At 42.0% G+C, this 16,593-nt stretch overlaps 1 protein-coding gene across 28 annotated transcripts in view; it reads left to right on the forward strand.

Moving 5' to 3' along the window:
- picalma (phosphatidylinositol binding clathrin assembly protein a) overlaps positions 1-16,593 on the forward strand; it is a 28,783-nt gene that overhangs the window by 5,430 nt on the left and 6,760 nt on the right. For 2 of the 28 annotated variants that reach the window (XM_037749500.1, XM_037749501.1), the window contains exons 3-19: positions 7,193-7,335; positions 7,493-7,568; positions 7,669-7,771; positions 8,288-8,381; positions 8,487-8,598; positions 9,236-9,342; positions 9,457-9,498; positions 10,183-10,194; positions 10,365-10,450; positions 11,061-11,184; positions 11,545-11,678; positions 12,018-12,103; positions 13,097-13,249; positions 13,677-13,760; positions 14,206-14,286; positions 14,481-14,594; positions 16,231-16,359. In XM_037749500.1, the coding sequence (XP_037605428.1) occupies positions 7,193-7,335; positions 7,493-7,568; positions 7,669-7,771; positions 8,288-8,381; positions 8,487-8,598; positions 9,236-9,342; positions 9,457-9,498; positions 10,183-10,194; positions 10,365-10,450; positions 11,061-11,184; positions 11,545-11,678; positions 12,018-12,103; positions 13,097-13,249; positions 13,677-13,760; positions 14,206-14,286; positions 14,481-14,594; positions 16,231-16,359 (1,680 nt within the window). The remainder of the gene's footprint in view (positions 1-7,192; positions 7,336-7,492; positions 7,569-7,668; positions 7,772-8,287; positions 8,382-8,486; positions 8,599-9,235; positions 9,343-9,456; positions 9,499-10,182; positions 10,195-10,364; positions 10,451-11,060; positions 11,185-11,544; positions 11,679-12,017; positions 12,104-13,096; positions 13,250-13,676; positions 13,761-14,205; positions 14,287-14,480; positions 14,595-16,230; positions 16,360-16,593) is intronic. The other 26 variants (XM_037749525.1, XM_037749526.1, XM_037749504.1 and 23 more) reach the window with 25 other exon arrangements.

The raw sequence follows: 16,593 nt of genomic DNA on the forward strand, positions 1-16,593 counted from the left end.
GGCAACAACAGCTATCAGTGTGTCAGTGTGCTGACTTGACTATGACTTGCCCCAAACTGCATGTGATTATCATGAAGTGGGCATGTCTGTAAAGGGGAGACTCGTGGGTACCCATAGAACCCATTTACATTCACATATCTGGAGGTCAGAGGTCAAGGGACCCCTTTGAAAATGGCCATGCCAGTTTTTCCTCGCCAAAATATAGCGTAAGTTTGGAGCGTTATTTAAGCTCCTTCACAAGCTGGTATTTATCTTCACTCTTCACTTTAAAAACTGAGCCTGCTACAACCTAAAAATCGCAAGTTGCGTTAATGCATTAAAGAATTTAGTGGCGTTAAAACGATTTTGCGTTAACACATTATTATCGTGTTAACTTTGACAACCCTAATAAAAACATTTCTGTACATTGAGTGGCTGAACTTATCTTAGGAGACAGTGTTGAGAAAGCCTCCCCTCTTCCACCTTTGGTCAATCCATTTGTTCACCGTTTGCCACAGTTTGTAGTCCATGAGGTTATTGTGAGAGGCGCTTATGTTCTGACAGTCTCACTCACACCCCTGACCTACATGCAAATCTGTATGCAATGAAACTGTGGCGCTCTGAAAGATCTCATTCATGTCTCACCTGTTTTGAGTTTGATGGCTGGATTGTGGCTTTGGCTTCTTCTGGTTCTCTGTTTCCACCATTTAACTGGAATTGTGTGGCCTGTGAGGCAAGTGGACATGGCTGGCTGTGGTTGGATATTGTTGTTATGTAAAACTACTCAATATAGGAATCCTGGTTTACTGATTTGCAGACATTTTGGATGTAAACTAGGTTTATGAAAGAGTTTTAGTGCCAGAGAATTTACTGTTAATAAAACCGTAGCATGTTTAAGCAGAGGCCTTACAAAATTTCATTTAGGCAATATGTTCTAGAGAATAGAGCAGGTTTATTTGAGGAGTCAGATTTGGGCCTTTTCAAAATTCTAATTGGTGTTATTGCTTTGGCAATTTGATTTGCACCTGTTTATGCAGCATGAAGTATTGTTAAATTAGTGCCCCCATAGCTTCACCCTCCCCACGCTCAATGCAGTGCTGGCTGCACAAGTAGCATGTGACTGCAGTGGCATCAAGTGACGACCCTTAAAAAGAGTGCTGACGCCCTGTCCACCAGCTGAGCTGAATGGAGCCCACTGTGACTCTGAAAGGCCTGTGAGATTCAATGGCACAACTCAAACTAGCTATCATGACGTGCTCGGTCAACATGTGACACCTGTCTGTCGTCCGATTCTTTAATCTTCAGTTTCTCAATTTCATATATAATTGAGACACAGAATGCCACTGCTCGTCTGTAAAGCAGATTACAAGTAACTTATTCTGATGTATACACCTCTAGCCGGTCTCCTACTAGCTCTTCAATGAAACCACGCAAAGTATCTGAATTTTGCACGGTTGTGGGTATAGTTTCAGGGGCTCTGTGTGCGCTGTAGCCCCCCATCATGTTCAGAGTAACTGGATCGTAAGGATAGACATTTCCTGAAGCAGGAAGTGTTCCTCTAGTTCCTAAAAGCGAGCCTTGGATTGCCTAGTATAAACAGCCCAACAGGAAGTCATTATTTAACCAATCCCTCTCCAGAGCACAGGGGAGCGGAGCTGATGAAATGTGAGATTGGCCGTTGTACCTTTGATGCAACTTCCTGGCAATTATGCTGCCGATTACAAGCATACATGACTCCAGCAACCACACTCGGCCACCGGAATGTCGACTGTTATAATTATGGAAACATACGTCATCGTGCAGACATGTTATTTATAATCACGTTATCTTAAGATTCCACAGGATCTCCAAACTGAGCTGCATCTAATTGAGAACTGGTTGGGCGTTACCCCAGAACATAGTACACACATTTAGCAAAGCTGCTAAAGTAAAAAGCTTAAATTAAAGTGCCACTGTGTCATAAAGCAGCAATTTGTACCACAGATCACTAATTAAAAGTCAATGAGTCCTGGAATAGGCTCTCCTTTCTGGTGGTCTGTATGCGTTTGCGATCTTGAACATGAAAAGCTTTGCCGCTAGTATCTAGCAACTTTATTTGATGTGTCGGGGTTCTCTGTTTAATGAAGCTTTTTAATTAGTAGTTTTATTTGCACTTGAAACACAACACAACCAAATCTGACTTTTAATACATTTATTGGAAGTTGGTGACTAATTCTTATCTGCACACAGGCCACATGTCTAAGTAGTTTGTAGCAGGATGGCTGTAGAAGGACCAGCAATTTGTTGTCTCTTTATTGAGTCATCTTTATTTATTGACTTTATTTATATTTAGATTAAAATCCAAACTGAATGCAGTTTCATGTAACGGACAACTTGTGTGGCTTTGTTGAGTCAATAAAACACCAGCTGGGGCTTTCTGTGTGGAGGTTGCATCTCCAGGTGCTCCAGTTTCCTCCCACAGTCCATAAACATGCAGGTTAGGTTAATTGAAGAGTAAATAACCCGTGAGTGTGAATGGTTGTCCGTCTCTATGTGTCAGCCCCGTGATAGACCGGTAACCTGACCAGGGTGTACCCTGCCTCTTGCCCAATGTCAGCTGGGATCGGCTCCAGCTCCCCCTGTGACCCTCTAATGGAGAAGCCGGTATAGCTAATGGATGTTTGATAGAATATAATTACACAGTGTTTCAAATAGAAGTACTGAAACAAAAAGAAGTGTTGTTTTTTTTCCCCCGAATACGTGTTAATTTACCTCGTAAATCCATTGCACAGTAGCACTTACATCCTCTTTGCGAAAGAGATTACTCATCACTTCCTTTCTCTTGTACTCCGTGGACTGTCAGTCAACTCCATCTGATAATGCAGCCATCTTCACTGAGCTGCTTAAATCCTCCACACTGTCTTTTCCTCACACTTTTGGAAATCCTCCACGGACACAACCCTTCCCCAAATCCTGAAAACCCTGCATCTTACGACAAAGCCCTCGCCTGAGTTCTACCAGCTGCCTTGTTTTACATTGACTGATGTAGGTAAACATCATATGTGTGGTTCGTGGCTCAATTCAAATATTTGTCTCTCTCCATTGACTACCGTTCATATTTTTTCCGAAATAAGGTCCCATAGGGTCCACCGGAAAGGGGCGGGACTTCGTCTCTCTATGTGATGACATGTTTTGTTGTTGAGCGCACAAAAACAAATTCCTAATCAACTGCAGTTGTAGCAATAAAAAAATACAATTTTGAATCTTGATGGGGTAGAGAGTTTTGCATCATTAGTTTGTTTTGCGTGGGAGTCGGTGGTTCAGTCCGTAGTTTGTTCCTTTTGCTTTTATTAGTGCGAGATCCCAGACAGTGAACACGGGGAAAGGTCACGTGGTTTACGATGTCAGGTGGGAGTTTGAGTTGGGTTTTCATGTTTTCATTTTAATGATGTTTAATTCCAGTTAAAAGTCCCCATTCTGATCACTCTACCTTGTAGTTACAGTAAATCCAAGTTTATGAATCTCCACTATGCCTGTATATGGTATTAGTGAAATGAAAAATGATGATAAAATGAGCCTGCTGGCCTCTTGAAGTGAACGCAGGCCAGTCCAGCCCACAGATGGAGTGTGTGGGTTCTATAAGCTTCTTGTTACAGAGCATTTAATGACATTTTAATGTGTGCTTAGTGGCCTCGCCAACATATGAAAGAGAGAGCAGGAAATAATGTTCTTTTTGTCTTGTGTGGCACGTTGTGTCTCAGGAATTTTGCTGACAGTAGACTTTTAAATGTAGTATTTGCCAAGAGCTGTGTTAATGTTCTTTGGAAATAATTGCGCAAGAATGATGATTTTTTACTAAAGCTGCTTTCAAAGAGAAGGTACTTTGCTTCTGCTTTTAACAATTTCAGTTCTGTTCCAGTAAGAATACATTTTCGGGAAGTTGGTTGGCCATTTTACAAACTGTTGCTTTGACACATTCTCAGAATAACACTCAGTAGCTCAACACAGTCGGCGACATTTAGCTGATGAACTGGAGTTCTGAGTAGCTACATTTTACAAGATTACATTTCAACACATCATGATAACGTCATAATATACCTTCAGGGCTGCCACTAACGACTCATTTTCTATCAAATAATATATTGAATATTTTACCAATTAGTCGATTCATCTAAACAAAACGTTTTCCACCAAAGAGTCAAATTGACTAAATCATTTAAGCTTATTTTTTGATAAACTGTAGGACTTTTTTTTAAAAAAGTATTCATTGATTATGCCAACTAATCGTTGCAGCCTTATTTACCGTCACCCGCCAACAAATTTTTACTGAATAGAGCTTGAACATGTCATAATGCAATCTCTGTTAACGTTAGCTGTTAGCTCCGGACAGTGCCGCCCACTGGCTGCTATCCGCTAACATTAACTAGCTCTCCTTCTGCTGATTTCAACTCGGATTTGTTGTTTACATTCTAACATTATCAGGGATCGGTGAATCGAAAGCATTAACGACGATCTCCCGATGTTATGTTTCTTACTGAATATTGGCTGATGACAATCGGCAACCGATCAATCGCGGCATCCCTATTTTAAAGTGACTTCAATAGCCACTTTATCATCAATTTCTTTCTTTTTCAAGCGTGATATTCTTGTCTTTCTTTAATTCAAATCATTTTAAAATGCACTGAAGACTATCCAGTTGCTAATTTGTGTCAGTATTAGAATACACATTGAGAGCCTGCATGTGGGAGGGCAGCACCAGAAGTAAAGGTCATGTTTTTTTATCTAATCTAAAGGGTTTGTTCTCTGTACATTAGCTATTTAAGGACATCTCAGACTCAACACTGCATTGTCACAAAGGGCTCAACTTTGATCAGTCTAAGCAGTAGTTCCTCAGCCTCAGCTGTGCTTTGAGTTGAATGCAAACATTAAAATATAACTGGTATAGGATAAGAAACCAGGGGAATTTAAGTTGACATTGTTTGTCTGTACATAAGACAAGTTTTGCTTATCTGTGCGTGATGACCTCAGTGGCTTCAGTCAGATATATTTTAGTATTATAACTCGTCTGATGAGCAAGATGTTGTGTTATGTTATACAAATCAAACTTCAGGAACAGCAGTGGAGAAGGTTGGTGGTGAGTGGTGAGCACAGCCATTTCAGTTGCGTCTGAAAAGCCCTTTGTTGTCACATGGGTGGCCTATTGTGGATGTAAAAAGCAAAAAAAGCCTTTTGTGTGGTTTCAACAAACACTGAGGAGGATTCATAGACCACCCATGTAAACAGCCCTCAATGGGTAGCGGAGCCGCCTCAAACGCAACAGTTAACATGAACTATTAACTTCAACAAGCTTTTTCCCATGTTTTATTAGTGAGAAGACATTACTGTTATCCCTAGTGCCCTAATTTAAACCTATACTTTGTCAATTTATTTTTAATCTACAGTAATACCACAGCCAACAAAACAATTAGAAACATGCAACGGGGATATAAAATGGAACTTGTGAGTGCTGCTCTTAATTTCACATACTGATGAATCAGTAGGGCCTGGAGAGGATCATTCATCTCCCCTCAAATATAGAATTCACATGAATATTTATTTACATCATCTGCCAAGCCTCTCTTTTTGGCATCTGAAGTGAATATTCGGATAACTGGGATCACTTTCAACAGTCAGTCTGTCACGTGATTTTCTAGAAGAGGACAAAATAAATACATTCATTTGGCACCTCATTGAAAATTAATATCTGATCACACGTCCAGATTTATCGTTCAGTAACTGATTTTCCAGATTCATCACGAGTTTCGCTTCATTGTACAGGAATGTCTCGTTTCTGTTTATTCGCTATATGGACACAGCAATCAGAATAGAATAGAATATCTTTTTTGCCATTGTACAAGTACAACAAGATTAAGTTAGCAACTTCCGTAACAAACACAGCAATCAGTTGAGCTCCGTCATTTTCAGCTTAATATGATCTCTAGGAAACGTCAGAGATGAATGAATGATGATACATCCACAAAGTAGATATGTTTCATTGAAGAAGGGGCCATTAGGTTTTTGAGCCAGCGTTTACCTTTCACATATTTCTTTCTTCAAGCAAACACTCACCACTAAATAAATCAAAAACTGTGGCATCACAGGTTATTATCAAGTTCAAGTGTGAGATGTGCAGTTCAGAATGGACACGGAGAGGGAGAGGGCTCTGTGGACGGTCTAGTGAGGTCTGGCATCATTGATCAGTCCCATCATGGCTTTGATGGAAAAAGGAACCAGCATTTGCTTTCACTTCAGGCAGCCCCGCTGCATGCCCCGTCAGTTCAGAGGAACAGATCAGAGGAAGGCCCACTCTTGTGGTTATGTGTGTGAATAGAACGGAAGTGTAATGGGTGACGTGACTTTTTCTCATGATAACACTGGGTGTTTTCTCAGGAACAGTATGAATACATTTCGGAAATAAAGCCTCGCTTCTCGTCACATTTGTTGTCCCCTCCTAAATTTGATTTAAAGCTTCAGGAGGGAACTAGTTTTTGGCATCATTGGGCAAAAATTCCACAATAACCTTTCAGCATATTGTAATTCAAGTGTTCTGAGAGAAAACTAAACTTCTGCACCTCCTCATGGCTCTGTTTTCAGGCTTTAAAAAATCTAATTGGCTAATCACAGGTCATTTCAGAGAGAGAGCGTTCCTATTGGCTGTGCTCCGGCTGGTGGGCGGTGCTTGGGATTTCCTCGACAGATCTCAACATGGCTGTCGGGTCACAAACTTTCTCATTTTACAGCTAAACAGTACACTACAAGATGTTTCTGAGAACATTTGAGACGAGAAATAGGCATTACAGTAACAGAATATTGATTCATATTTAATCAGCGCTGCCTAGTTTGACCTTTTGATCGGAGTTTGCGAGTGATTGATAGCCAGATCTCATAGACGGCAGCGGGACGGCCGACTCCAGATCAGCTGTGACTGGTTGTTTTTCTAATTTGTTGAATTTGAGGCGTTGTGTTTTTTTAAGTAACTACCAACTGATCAGGAGTTAAGATGAGGAGACGATCCACTTCATCATGTTCCCGTACCTTTGCTTTCTAGAACTGTTTGTTTGTTCTGAGTCTCTGTTTACCTGAACTCTGACTCGCCAGCATTCCATTGCCTTCCAGTATTTAATCCATTGTGTTCAGTATGATAAAAGCTAAAAGAAAATCTGCATTGACCTTTTCTCTCTTTCTTCTCCCTCAGATTTGATTCAGTGCACAAATGAGATGAATGTGAACATCCCTCAGCTGGCTGACACGCTGTTTGAGAGGACCGCCAACACCAGCTGGGTGGTTGTGTTCAAGTCCCTCACCGCCACACACAATCTGATGGTCTACGGCAACGAGGTCAGCACTTAAGTAACAACTGAGATATATATATATATATATATATATATATATATCTCAAAGACAGTAATGTCGGCCGGCGATCCTGCGGGTCACACAGGGTTGAATAATCTGATAAAGGTTTCACAGAGTTCGTCATATGTTGTTTTTCTTGCAGAGATTTATTCAGTATCTGGCTTCAAGGAACACACTATTCAACCTCAGCAATTTTCTGGACAAAAGTGGCCTACAAGGTATATTACCAACACTGTGATAACCCTTTGAATACTCTCAACATTCATCTGTGTAATGACATTCATCATGACCCCCTCACTTCTTTTCTTTGTAATGCAGGCTACGATATGTCAACGTTCATAAGGAGGTACAGCCGCTACCTGAACGAGAAGGCTGTGTCCTACAGACAAGTCGCTTTTGACTTCACTAAAGTGAAAAGAGGGTAAGGAGCTTTCACTTCTTGGCTTTCACTGTAAACTCACTGGGGTGTCGGTGTTGACTTGTACCTGAGCCACAAAGCTCGATGTTGATGTTCTTGTGCCAGAAACTTGAAACCCCAGGGAAGTGTATCCTTCAGCCCCGTGACAGACGAGGCTGAACCGTACTGAAAGATGACATTGCAATAGTTGTTCTACCTGCAAAATACGTTGTGACACTTTTGTCAAGAGTTGAATAAGCTCGTCCGATATTATGCAGCATTTTACCTCTACGGCTCCATTTGGGGTAAAAAAAGAGCTCCTTATTTTGCTTCACTTCACCGTTTGAAAGCCAAAATAATCCAAATCTTCTTATGTTTGATGGATTTTTTTTTTTTCATTACTGATTATTTTGCATCTACCGTATTGCAAATAATAGATACTGATCAATCAAGACTTGAAAGCCCGTTTCCAATCGGTGGCAGCGCGCTCAAAGATGTCTGTATTAGATTACATTTATTACTTTCCTTTTCTCTGCACAGGTCTGATGGAGTGATGAGAACCGTGAACACAGAGAAACTCCTCAAGACCATACCTATCATCCAAAATCAGATGGATGTGTTACTGGATTTCAATGTGAGTGCTCGGTATCAGCTGCACTGGTTGGCGTCTAAAATCTGTAGCTGACACTTGAAATTGGAAATGGTCGCCTCTGACTCAACACCTCCACCTCTCTTCCAGGTCAACGCCAATGAACTGACGAACGGTGTGATCAACGCAGCCTTCATGCTTCTGTTCAAAGATGCGATCCGACTGTTTGCAGCGTACAACGAGGGCATAATCAACCTCCTGGGTAAAAACAAGCGTTTGGGTTGGCATACCGTTGCATATTGACTATTTGGGGTTGGACTGTAGGCTTTTCCTTCCCGTCCTATGCCTTACACTTGAAGGGATCACTACAGATGATGAGGGACTGTGGCCACGGGACGAAAGTTTAAATTAATTACTGCAGACGTTCTTTTCAAGTATTTAATACATTGCATTGAACTGTGAAAGCGAGGATGTGCTTAGAAAATGTGTTCATTAGTAATCCCGCAAAGTTCATTTTAAGTCTTTAATTAACAGAAAAATGGAGGACCGAAAAACTGTTGCTTCCTGGAAATGCAGACCTCACAACAAGCTTATTTCAAAGAATGTTTAGGGGGCTGTCACAAACTATTTCCAGGCAGACCTCATGAACTGTTTTCTGACCATAAATTGAATATGCAGCATGCTTTCCTTTCTCCTGTTCATCTCACCACTCACCTTGGTTTCACCTTCTTGTCATCAAAAAACAAATTTCAGTAGCCCTCGTTTGCACACTGTGAAACAGGAAAGAAGGCTATGATAGGGCAGATCATGTTGTAGTTGGAATAGAACATATATATTTGATACTGTACCCATAAGACTGTGAATTGTGTTTTGAAAATATAAACTTGTTCTGTTAACAGAGAAATACTTTGACATGAAGAAAGTCCAGTGCAAAGAAGGACTTGACATCTACAAGAAATTCCTTACACGAATGACGAGAATCTCAGAGTTCCTCAAAGTTGCAGAGGTAAGTCTGGAGCCTCGATCAGCCAGTCGGGGATTACAAAGGCTCCTCATCATTCAGATGGGTTGGCTGTTTTCTTCTCATCCGAATCTGATGATCTCTGTTCTCTTCCTGCAGCAAGTCGGGATCGATCGAGGAGACATCCCAGATCTGTCTCAGGTAAGCCGAGATGTAAAATCCAAAGATAATAAGCATTTGGCATCTTTGCAATTACTTTGAATAACTTGCCTTAACTCTGCACCCCTCCCCTCTTTACTGGCTTTGCTTAACTAAAAAAGAATGGCCAAATGGGGAATTAATATTCTATATATTATACTGTGATATCTCTAAGCATATTTGCAAGCTTTCAGTGCATATGCTGTGGGTCATTATGTGTGCCCAAGTGCTTTAGTGACCTCCCTAAAATGATCTTGCAAAGTGTGGCTATTATTGTCCTTTCACAGGCTGCTAACCCCTCGCAGCTTCAGGCCTACTGAGTTTTAACACCGAGTGCTGTGCATGCCGGGCAGGCAATGCATGAGCCCTTTATTGCACTTACAAACACCTTCACTCCTGACCTTGCACGTCGTACAGCAAATAAAGGTGTGAATCAAGGGTTTTTTAGTGTGCGATATGTAGATCATCTGATATAGACCTGCTGAAGTGGTGCTTTGTATACAAAATACACGTTTTGAAAGTCCCCGTTGTTCGTTATGTATTCAGTCAAACTACTCTACTACTAACTGTAGCAGATGAGCCACAATTGGAGAGCTTTCTCCCAAAGGTTTTTCTTAATAATATCTTTGACTGTTGCCACCTTTATTTTCTGTATTTTCCCCCTTCCTTCTATCTCTCCATTTTCAGTTTACAGTTTGTGTAAGTATCTGAACCTTTTCTCTCTCTGTCTCTGTGTTTTGGGAGTATCTCTGTTTGTGAAAAATGACTTGGCATGCTTCAGTGTTTTTTCTCTTCTTCAGAGGACATCATGTATTAGACATTCCTCAGCCTTTTGTAACTTAAATGTGTGTCAATGACATTCACACTAGGCCCCCAGCAGCTTGCTCGATGCCCTGGAGCAGCACTTGGCCTCTTTAGAGGGGAAGAAAGTCAAAGACTCAACAGCAGCCAGCAGGTAGGTCTGCTTCACTTCATCTGGCTCTCTGCCCATCCAGGCTCATGTTTGCTTCAGCAACTTGATAGTATTGGACTGATTTGAAGGTTTTTTTTCAGCATGCAAAATGGTAAAATGCACTTTTCTCAGAGTTAAACGAGAAACAAGTCAACTTTAACTTTTTTAGTTAATAAAAACAAACGCATGTACAGGTTATGTTACACATTGCCGTTCATATCCGTGTCAGTGGCTTAGATCAGTGATTTTGTTGAGTTAAGAATATTGATGGCATGATTTGGGATGAAGGACTTTTTAAGCACATTTTGAGTTGCCGGAGGGACTCTATAGACTCTATAGCGCCTCCTGGAGCTCAAACTGGCTGAAGAGAGGATGAGAGTCAGAATACTCCTCACTTTCTTCCTTGTCCTTTCTCTAAAAACTCCCAAAGTCAAGCTAACGCTTTTGGGGTTTACCAACTATTTAGCTTGCCATTGGCACAACCCCAGACAGTTTATTCTTCTATCTACAGTTTAGGAGACCGTTCCAGGCAGGAAAGGAAGGTGAAAGGTTAAAACAATCTCAACGATAGTTTTTGTGCACTAATTCTTTCTGTGTCTGTTCCTCGATTCAGGGCCAGCACCCTCTCCCATGCGGTCTCCTCCCTGGCCAACACCAGCATTTCTTTCACCAAAGTGGACGAGAGGGAAAAACAGGCAGCCCTGGAGGAAGAGCAGAACCGCCTCAAATCACTAAAGGTACATTTTCTTCGAACTCCAAATTGCTATTTATCGCTCCTGATGAGCAGGTGGCACCTTGTATGATGGCCTCTGCCACCAGTGTATGAATGTGTGTGTGTGAATGCTGGCTTGTGTTGTTTAAAGCTCTTTGAGTGGCTAACTAAGACCAGACACGTGCTACATAAATGCAGTCCATTTACCGTAGCCATGACAATTGTTAGTAATAGTATTTGAGTAGTAGGGTGTCCCCGTGGTTTAGTGGTCTAAGATGTAACGTAAACCCCTATTCCCTGTCTATCTCTACTGTGACCTGCCAAATCATACTGAGTAGTTGGATACAGGTTAGCGTCCGTGTTGCTAACACTATCTTGATGGTAGGAGCAGCGTCTGAAAGACCTCCAGAAGGATCCTACCGCAGCAACCACAGACTCCTCCCCGGTCTCCATGGTAGGCGGGACCATCAACTCAGCCCCAGCCATTGACCTCTTCTCCACCCCCAGCTCCACCAACAGGTGAGGCCACAGGACTTCTTCAGTTCATCTGAAGACACAGACACTGTTTTGCTGTAGCAGCAGTACTGATAACACTAGACGCAGCACAACAACATGCAATAAAAGTGACAATACTTCTGTAAATAGGGGCAACATAACACGCTAACATACAGTAACATTATCAACAGTTTTAATACCATAATTTGTACACAGAAATAAGAATGAAGAAGATATCTTTGGGTCTCCCTGCATTCCTCAGGACAACTTCTAATAGCAACTTTATGTTGAAGCTTGTGTTTGGTCAATGAGTGACTGATTTATCCTCCGTGCCCTCCATGTTTTCCTGCTCATTCCCTCCAGCACCTCCAAGGCAGCCAATGAACTGCTGGACCTGCAGCCGGCTTTCCAGCCGACGCTGCCTCTCTCCGCCACCAACACATGGGGAGGTGAGAGCGTTCACACTTCAGTCCACGCTGCTACCACATTTACAAACACGCACACTAGGGAAGTTCCTAACGACGTATTTCCCAGAATCGTATTTGAAAAGAGCCATGGTTTGGCATCGCTTATAGGCTACCATTAGTATTTTATTGTGAAACTTTTATTACCTTCCATCTTCTCTTTCCCTCTCTCTCAAACACACACACACACACACACAGCGAGTGACGCGGCACTCAGCCCTCAGTCTTCTCGGTTACGTTAATTGTTGCACTTCTCAGTCCAAAAGTCACAATTTATTGAAAAAAGACAGATGTAATCATTTCCAAAATTCGACAACATGTTTTTATCTAACAAAATATTCTGCTTCAGCTGTCTCTGGATATCAGCCCCTGTGCTGGACTCTGACCATTCTGATAATGAAGACTCTTAACCCTGTGGACTGGTGGACTGCTTAATACAGCCGTGATAAAACTGGTCGTCAGACCGGATATTTGGGCCAATAGAGAGCCGAAGTCCCGCCCCCTTCCGGTGGACCACCGTATGACGTCATTTCGGAAAAAATATGAACGGTAGTCAACGGAGAGAGATAAATATTTTTTATGATCCCGATAAAGTGAGACTTTCTTGACTTGCAAAATGATCTTTTAAATGACAAACATCATATGTGTGATTCAACGGTATCAAAACATATTTGTCTCTCTCTGTTGACTATCGTTTTTCCAAAATCAGTTCCCATAGGGTCCACCGGAAGGGGCGTGACTTCAGCTCTCTATACGAGCTGTGAAACAGACTGCATGATATTTGCCTGTCACTGTATCTTGAACACGATTTTAATCCTTCTCACCTGCATCAATGACATTTTCCCCCTTGCACATCATCTTGCATGCACTTTTTTAACTTCTCTTTTACATGTTCTCACCCTCCTCTCCGCCATAATCTCTCTGTTCCCTCCTCTTTTTCTTTTCTTGTCTTTCTTTCCTCCTCCTCTGCTCACTCAGATACTTTCACCTCCGCTGCAGAAGCTGTGATGGAATCCATTCCAAACTCAAACCCTTTCCTCACTCTACCTGTTGTCGATGCTGTCCACCCGTCCACGGCGTCCTCGGACGCTGGCAGCCTGTCCTCTAGGACACCTAGCCATGAAGTGTTTGGTGGGATTGTTTTGCTGCATCTTCTCTTAGTCTAGATTTCATTTTGTGTCTACACAACATGTTAATCTGTTGTACTGATGTCTCATAACATCATCCTGGCTGATGATTCATTTATAATACATAGAAGTGTATATCAGAGCTGTAGGGAAAGAGCGGGAGGAAATGTCTGAAGTGGTTTATGTTCACTGGTCAGAACATTTCTTGACACTTTTCTCACATTCATCAGTGATCTGGCATGCCGCCCTACACCAAATATTTGTTTCCGTCCGCAATCAGGCTAAGTTTCCTCATGTTTGTTTTCTCAGCTCTTAACTCTCTGATTAAGGCTTTGGTATCTTTTATTTGCTTTCTGTCTTTCTGTTTGTATTTCAAAGGCCAAAACACTTTGTTGTCCATCTTTATCAGCAGTATTTGTGTCTTTCTCCAGATCATTACAATCCCTTTTTTGACTCAAGCTCTTCCCTGGCATCTGATCTCGATGCTGCCGTGCAGATAGAGACATTTATCACAGGTACAGACGACTGTCTGGCTGCTGGGTTGCTGACATGAGAGTAGTGAGATGTGTTGAAATGTTTGTGAATTGCTGTGAGTAGAATTAGACTGACGCCGTCTCTCTTGGTGAAGAGTTAACACAGAGTGCTCCTGCTGAACGTGCCCGCCTCTCTCCCTCGCTGCTTCCTACCAGCCTCTGGTTGTGAGCCTGCATTGTGTTGTGGTTGCCACTAGCTGTGCGCGGCCCTGAGTTTTGCCCTGTATTTAGTCTAGCCCTGTGTTGAGTGCCGGCTTCCTCCGCTTTTGTCCTGCAAATCCTGATCTTTGTTTTTCCTCCCACAGTTGCTTGGCTTCCTTGTTGCTCTTTCACCGCTGTATTTCTTTTCTGGTCTCATATCTTCATAATCGTCTCCCCCTCTTCCTCCCTCTTCTCTTCTTTGTCCGTCTGGTTCTGTTGTTGCCAGACTCCTTCTGTGGGCCAAGCCCTTACAACACCACTCCACTCTTCCATTCTGAGCCCCCTGCTGTAGCTGGTCTATTCAGAGGTAGGTATTCCCCGGTGGATCAAAGTGTTACAGGTCCTACTCACATTATCCAACCTAATACTGTTGTTGTTTTGTGTTGGACATTTTCTCCTGGGGAAATGTCTGCATGGACATTGAGGTTTTTACAGGCAAACAGAGGTATTGTGGTGTCAACATCTGGATGCTGTAGTTATTCGTTTTCTTTTTTTCCTCAGCAGGGTTCACAGCCTCCCCAACACCTCAGCAGCCCCAGAACGCTCAAGGCCTTAACGTCGACTTTGACTCAGTATTTGGCAACAACGCCAATGCTAACAACCTGGATGCTTCAGGTAAGTGTTGTACTCCCTACATAACACTGATATTTTAGCTTCCCATGAGCCTTCAGGAGCCAGCAGACCTCATGTACTCTGCTGCCCCCTGAAGGTTTGGGGGACAGATTGCACGTTTATTAGATCATGTTGACACCGTTGAAAATCAAAGTGCTAGACTTTGGTTTGTTGTTGTGTGGTTCATGTGGACTGTGAATATTCTGAGCATGTTTATATTCACTGATTTCACTGATCAGGTGAACACGAGTGCCCCTTTCTCCTTTTGTTAACCTGCTCAGTCAGAACAAATAGCAGACAAACCTCAATGAGAGCTTCCTTAATGGCAGAGAGACATTTTATGACCATGAAATTGATTGTACACTCTGTGCAGTACATAAACCATAAGACAGTGAACACAGGTGAGAGTTTCTGAAATACCCTGCCGAGCACATCACAGATAGCAGTCGTCTTTAGTATTTCTCATCTTTGAATATATCCACTCAGTCGTCTTGTGCTTTTGCCATCTCTTCAGAATATTTATGTCTAGCATGCACAGGTGCAGAAAATCATGCTGTTTTCATTGTGTGTTACGCGTGGCCATGGAAATCATTTCAACTGAGAGGGACTCTTCAGTTTATTTATTGTCTTTTTGACTATTGTAATGTAACTTTTTTTTACATGTGAATTTAGTTTTTTTTTTTTTTAGATATAGCTCTGTTGTGTGTAGTATTTTAAAATCTAAATATCACTTGAAATGCACATTGATGTAATTACTAACGTATGTAATGGCCTCTACGCCGCATTTAACACTGTATGCTACATGATTATGATTAATGAGACATATGTTTTAAAGCTGCAGTGGGTAGAAATGGAGCAAATATGATTTAAAAAAGATCACTATATCCTGACAGTGGTGCATGAGACAGGTAATCTGCTGAGGAAATACTAAACACCGCCCACAAGCTGGAGCACAGCCAATAGGAACGCTCTCTCTGTCTCTGAAATGACCTGTGATTGGCCAAAGTCTACCATCAAGGACTAGATTTTTTAAAGTCTGAAAACAGAGCCATGAGGAGGAGCAGAAGTCTAGTTATCTCTCAGAACACTTGAATTACAATATGCTGAAAGGTTATTATGGAATTTTTGCCCAATAATGCCCAAAACTTTCTGCCTACTGAAGCTTTAATAGTCTTGATTTTGATAAATACTGTCACTGGAGTGTGATTGAGGACTGTTTCACCCTTTGCCTCTTTAGTAGTTATACCATCTGACATTGTGTGTACACGCTCACTGGGTTCTAGGCTGCTCACGGTCTCACATCCGTTTTTTTTTTTTTCTCTTCTCCCTCGTCCTGGGGTTAAATACACTCCCTGGGTCCTTGGCTTTTTGCATGGCATATGCATGACTGGGTGAGTTGACTCAACACACACACTCTCACACAGTCTTGGCTCGATGAGTTTGTTTTCTGCTTCCTGCTCCATCCACGCTGAACATGCTCTCTCTGTCCATGTGTGTGTGTGTTCAATCTCTGTACCGTCCTGTGTTTGTCTTTGTTTGTTTCCGTGTTTGTTGTCTTCACCTGTTCTGGGCTCCCCCAACCTCTCACCCTCCCCTCCCTTCCTTCCTTTCCCTTTTGTCCTGCCCCCTTTTGATTAAGATGTGTTAGGTGGACTCCTCAAACCCACAGTGGCAAACTCACCCAATCAGGCCATGACCCTGAACGGCCAGCAGTCCCACAGACTGGTTTCACACGACCTGGACTCGTCACTGGCCAATCTTGTCGGCAGTAAGTTCCCTTAATAAATAGAACTAAATGTGCTATAAGCACATTATTAGGAGGGGTGTAAGAAAATATTGAATATCAGGATATTATGTTTTGGGATATTTGATCAATTCTCAAAAATACTATTGATTTTTAATTAATAGTTTACATGCAAAGAGTCAATACTTTATTTTATTTACAAAGAGATGCCCCCTCTCAGTGTATGCGCCCTCTCAAAGTAGTGCTATGATGCTGGAA

The sequence above is a fragment of the Sebastes umbrosus genome, chromosome 17 (assembly GCF_015220745.1).
Source record: "Sebastes umbrosus isolate fSebUmb1 chromosome 17, fSebUmb1.pri, whole genome shotgun sequence".
Taxonomy (NCBI): Eukaryota; Metazoa; Chordata; class Actinopteri; order Perciformes; family Sebastidae; genus Sebastes; species Sebastes umbrosus.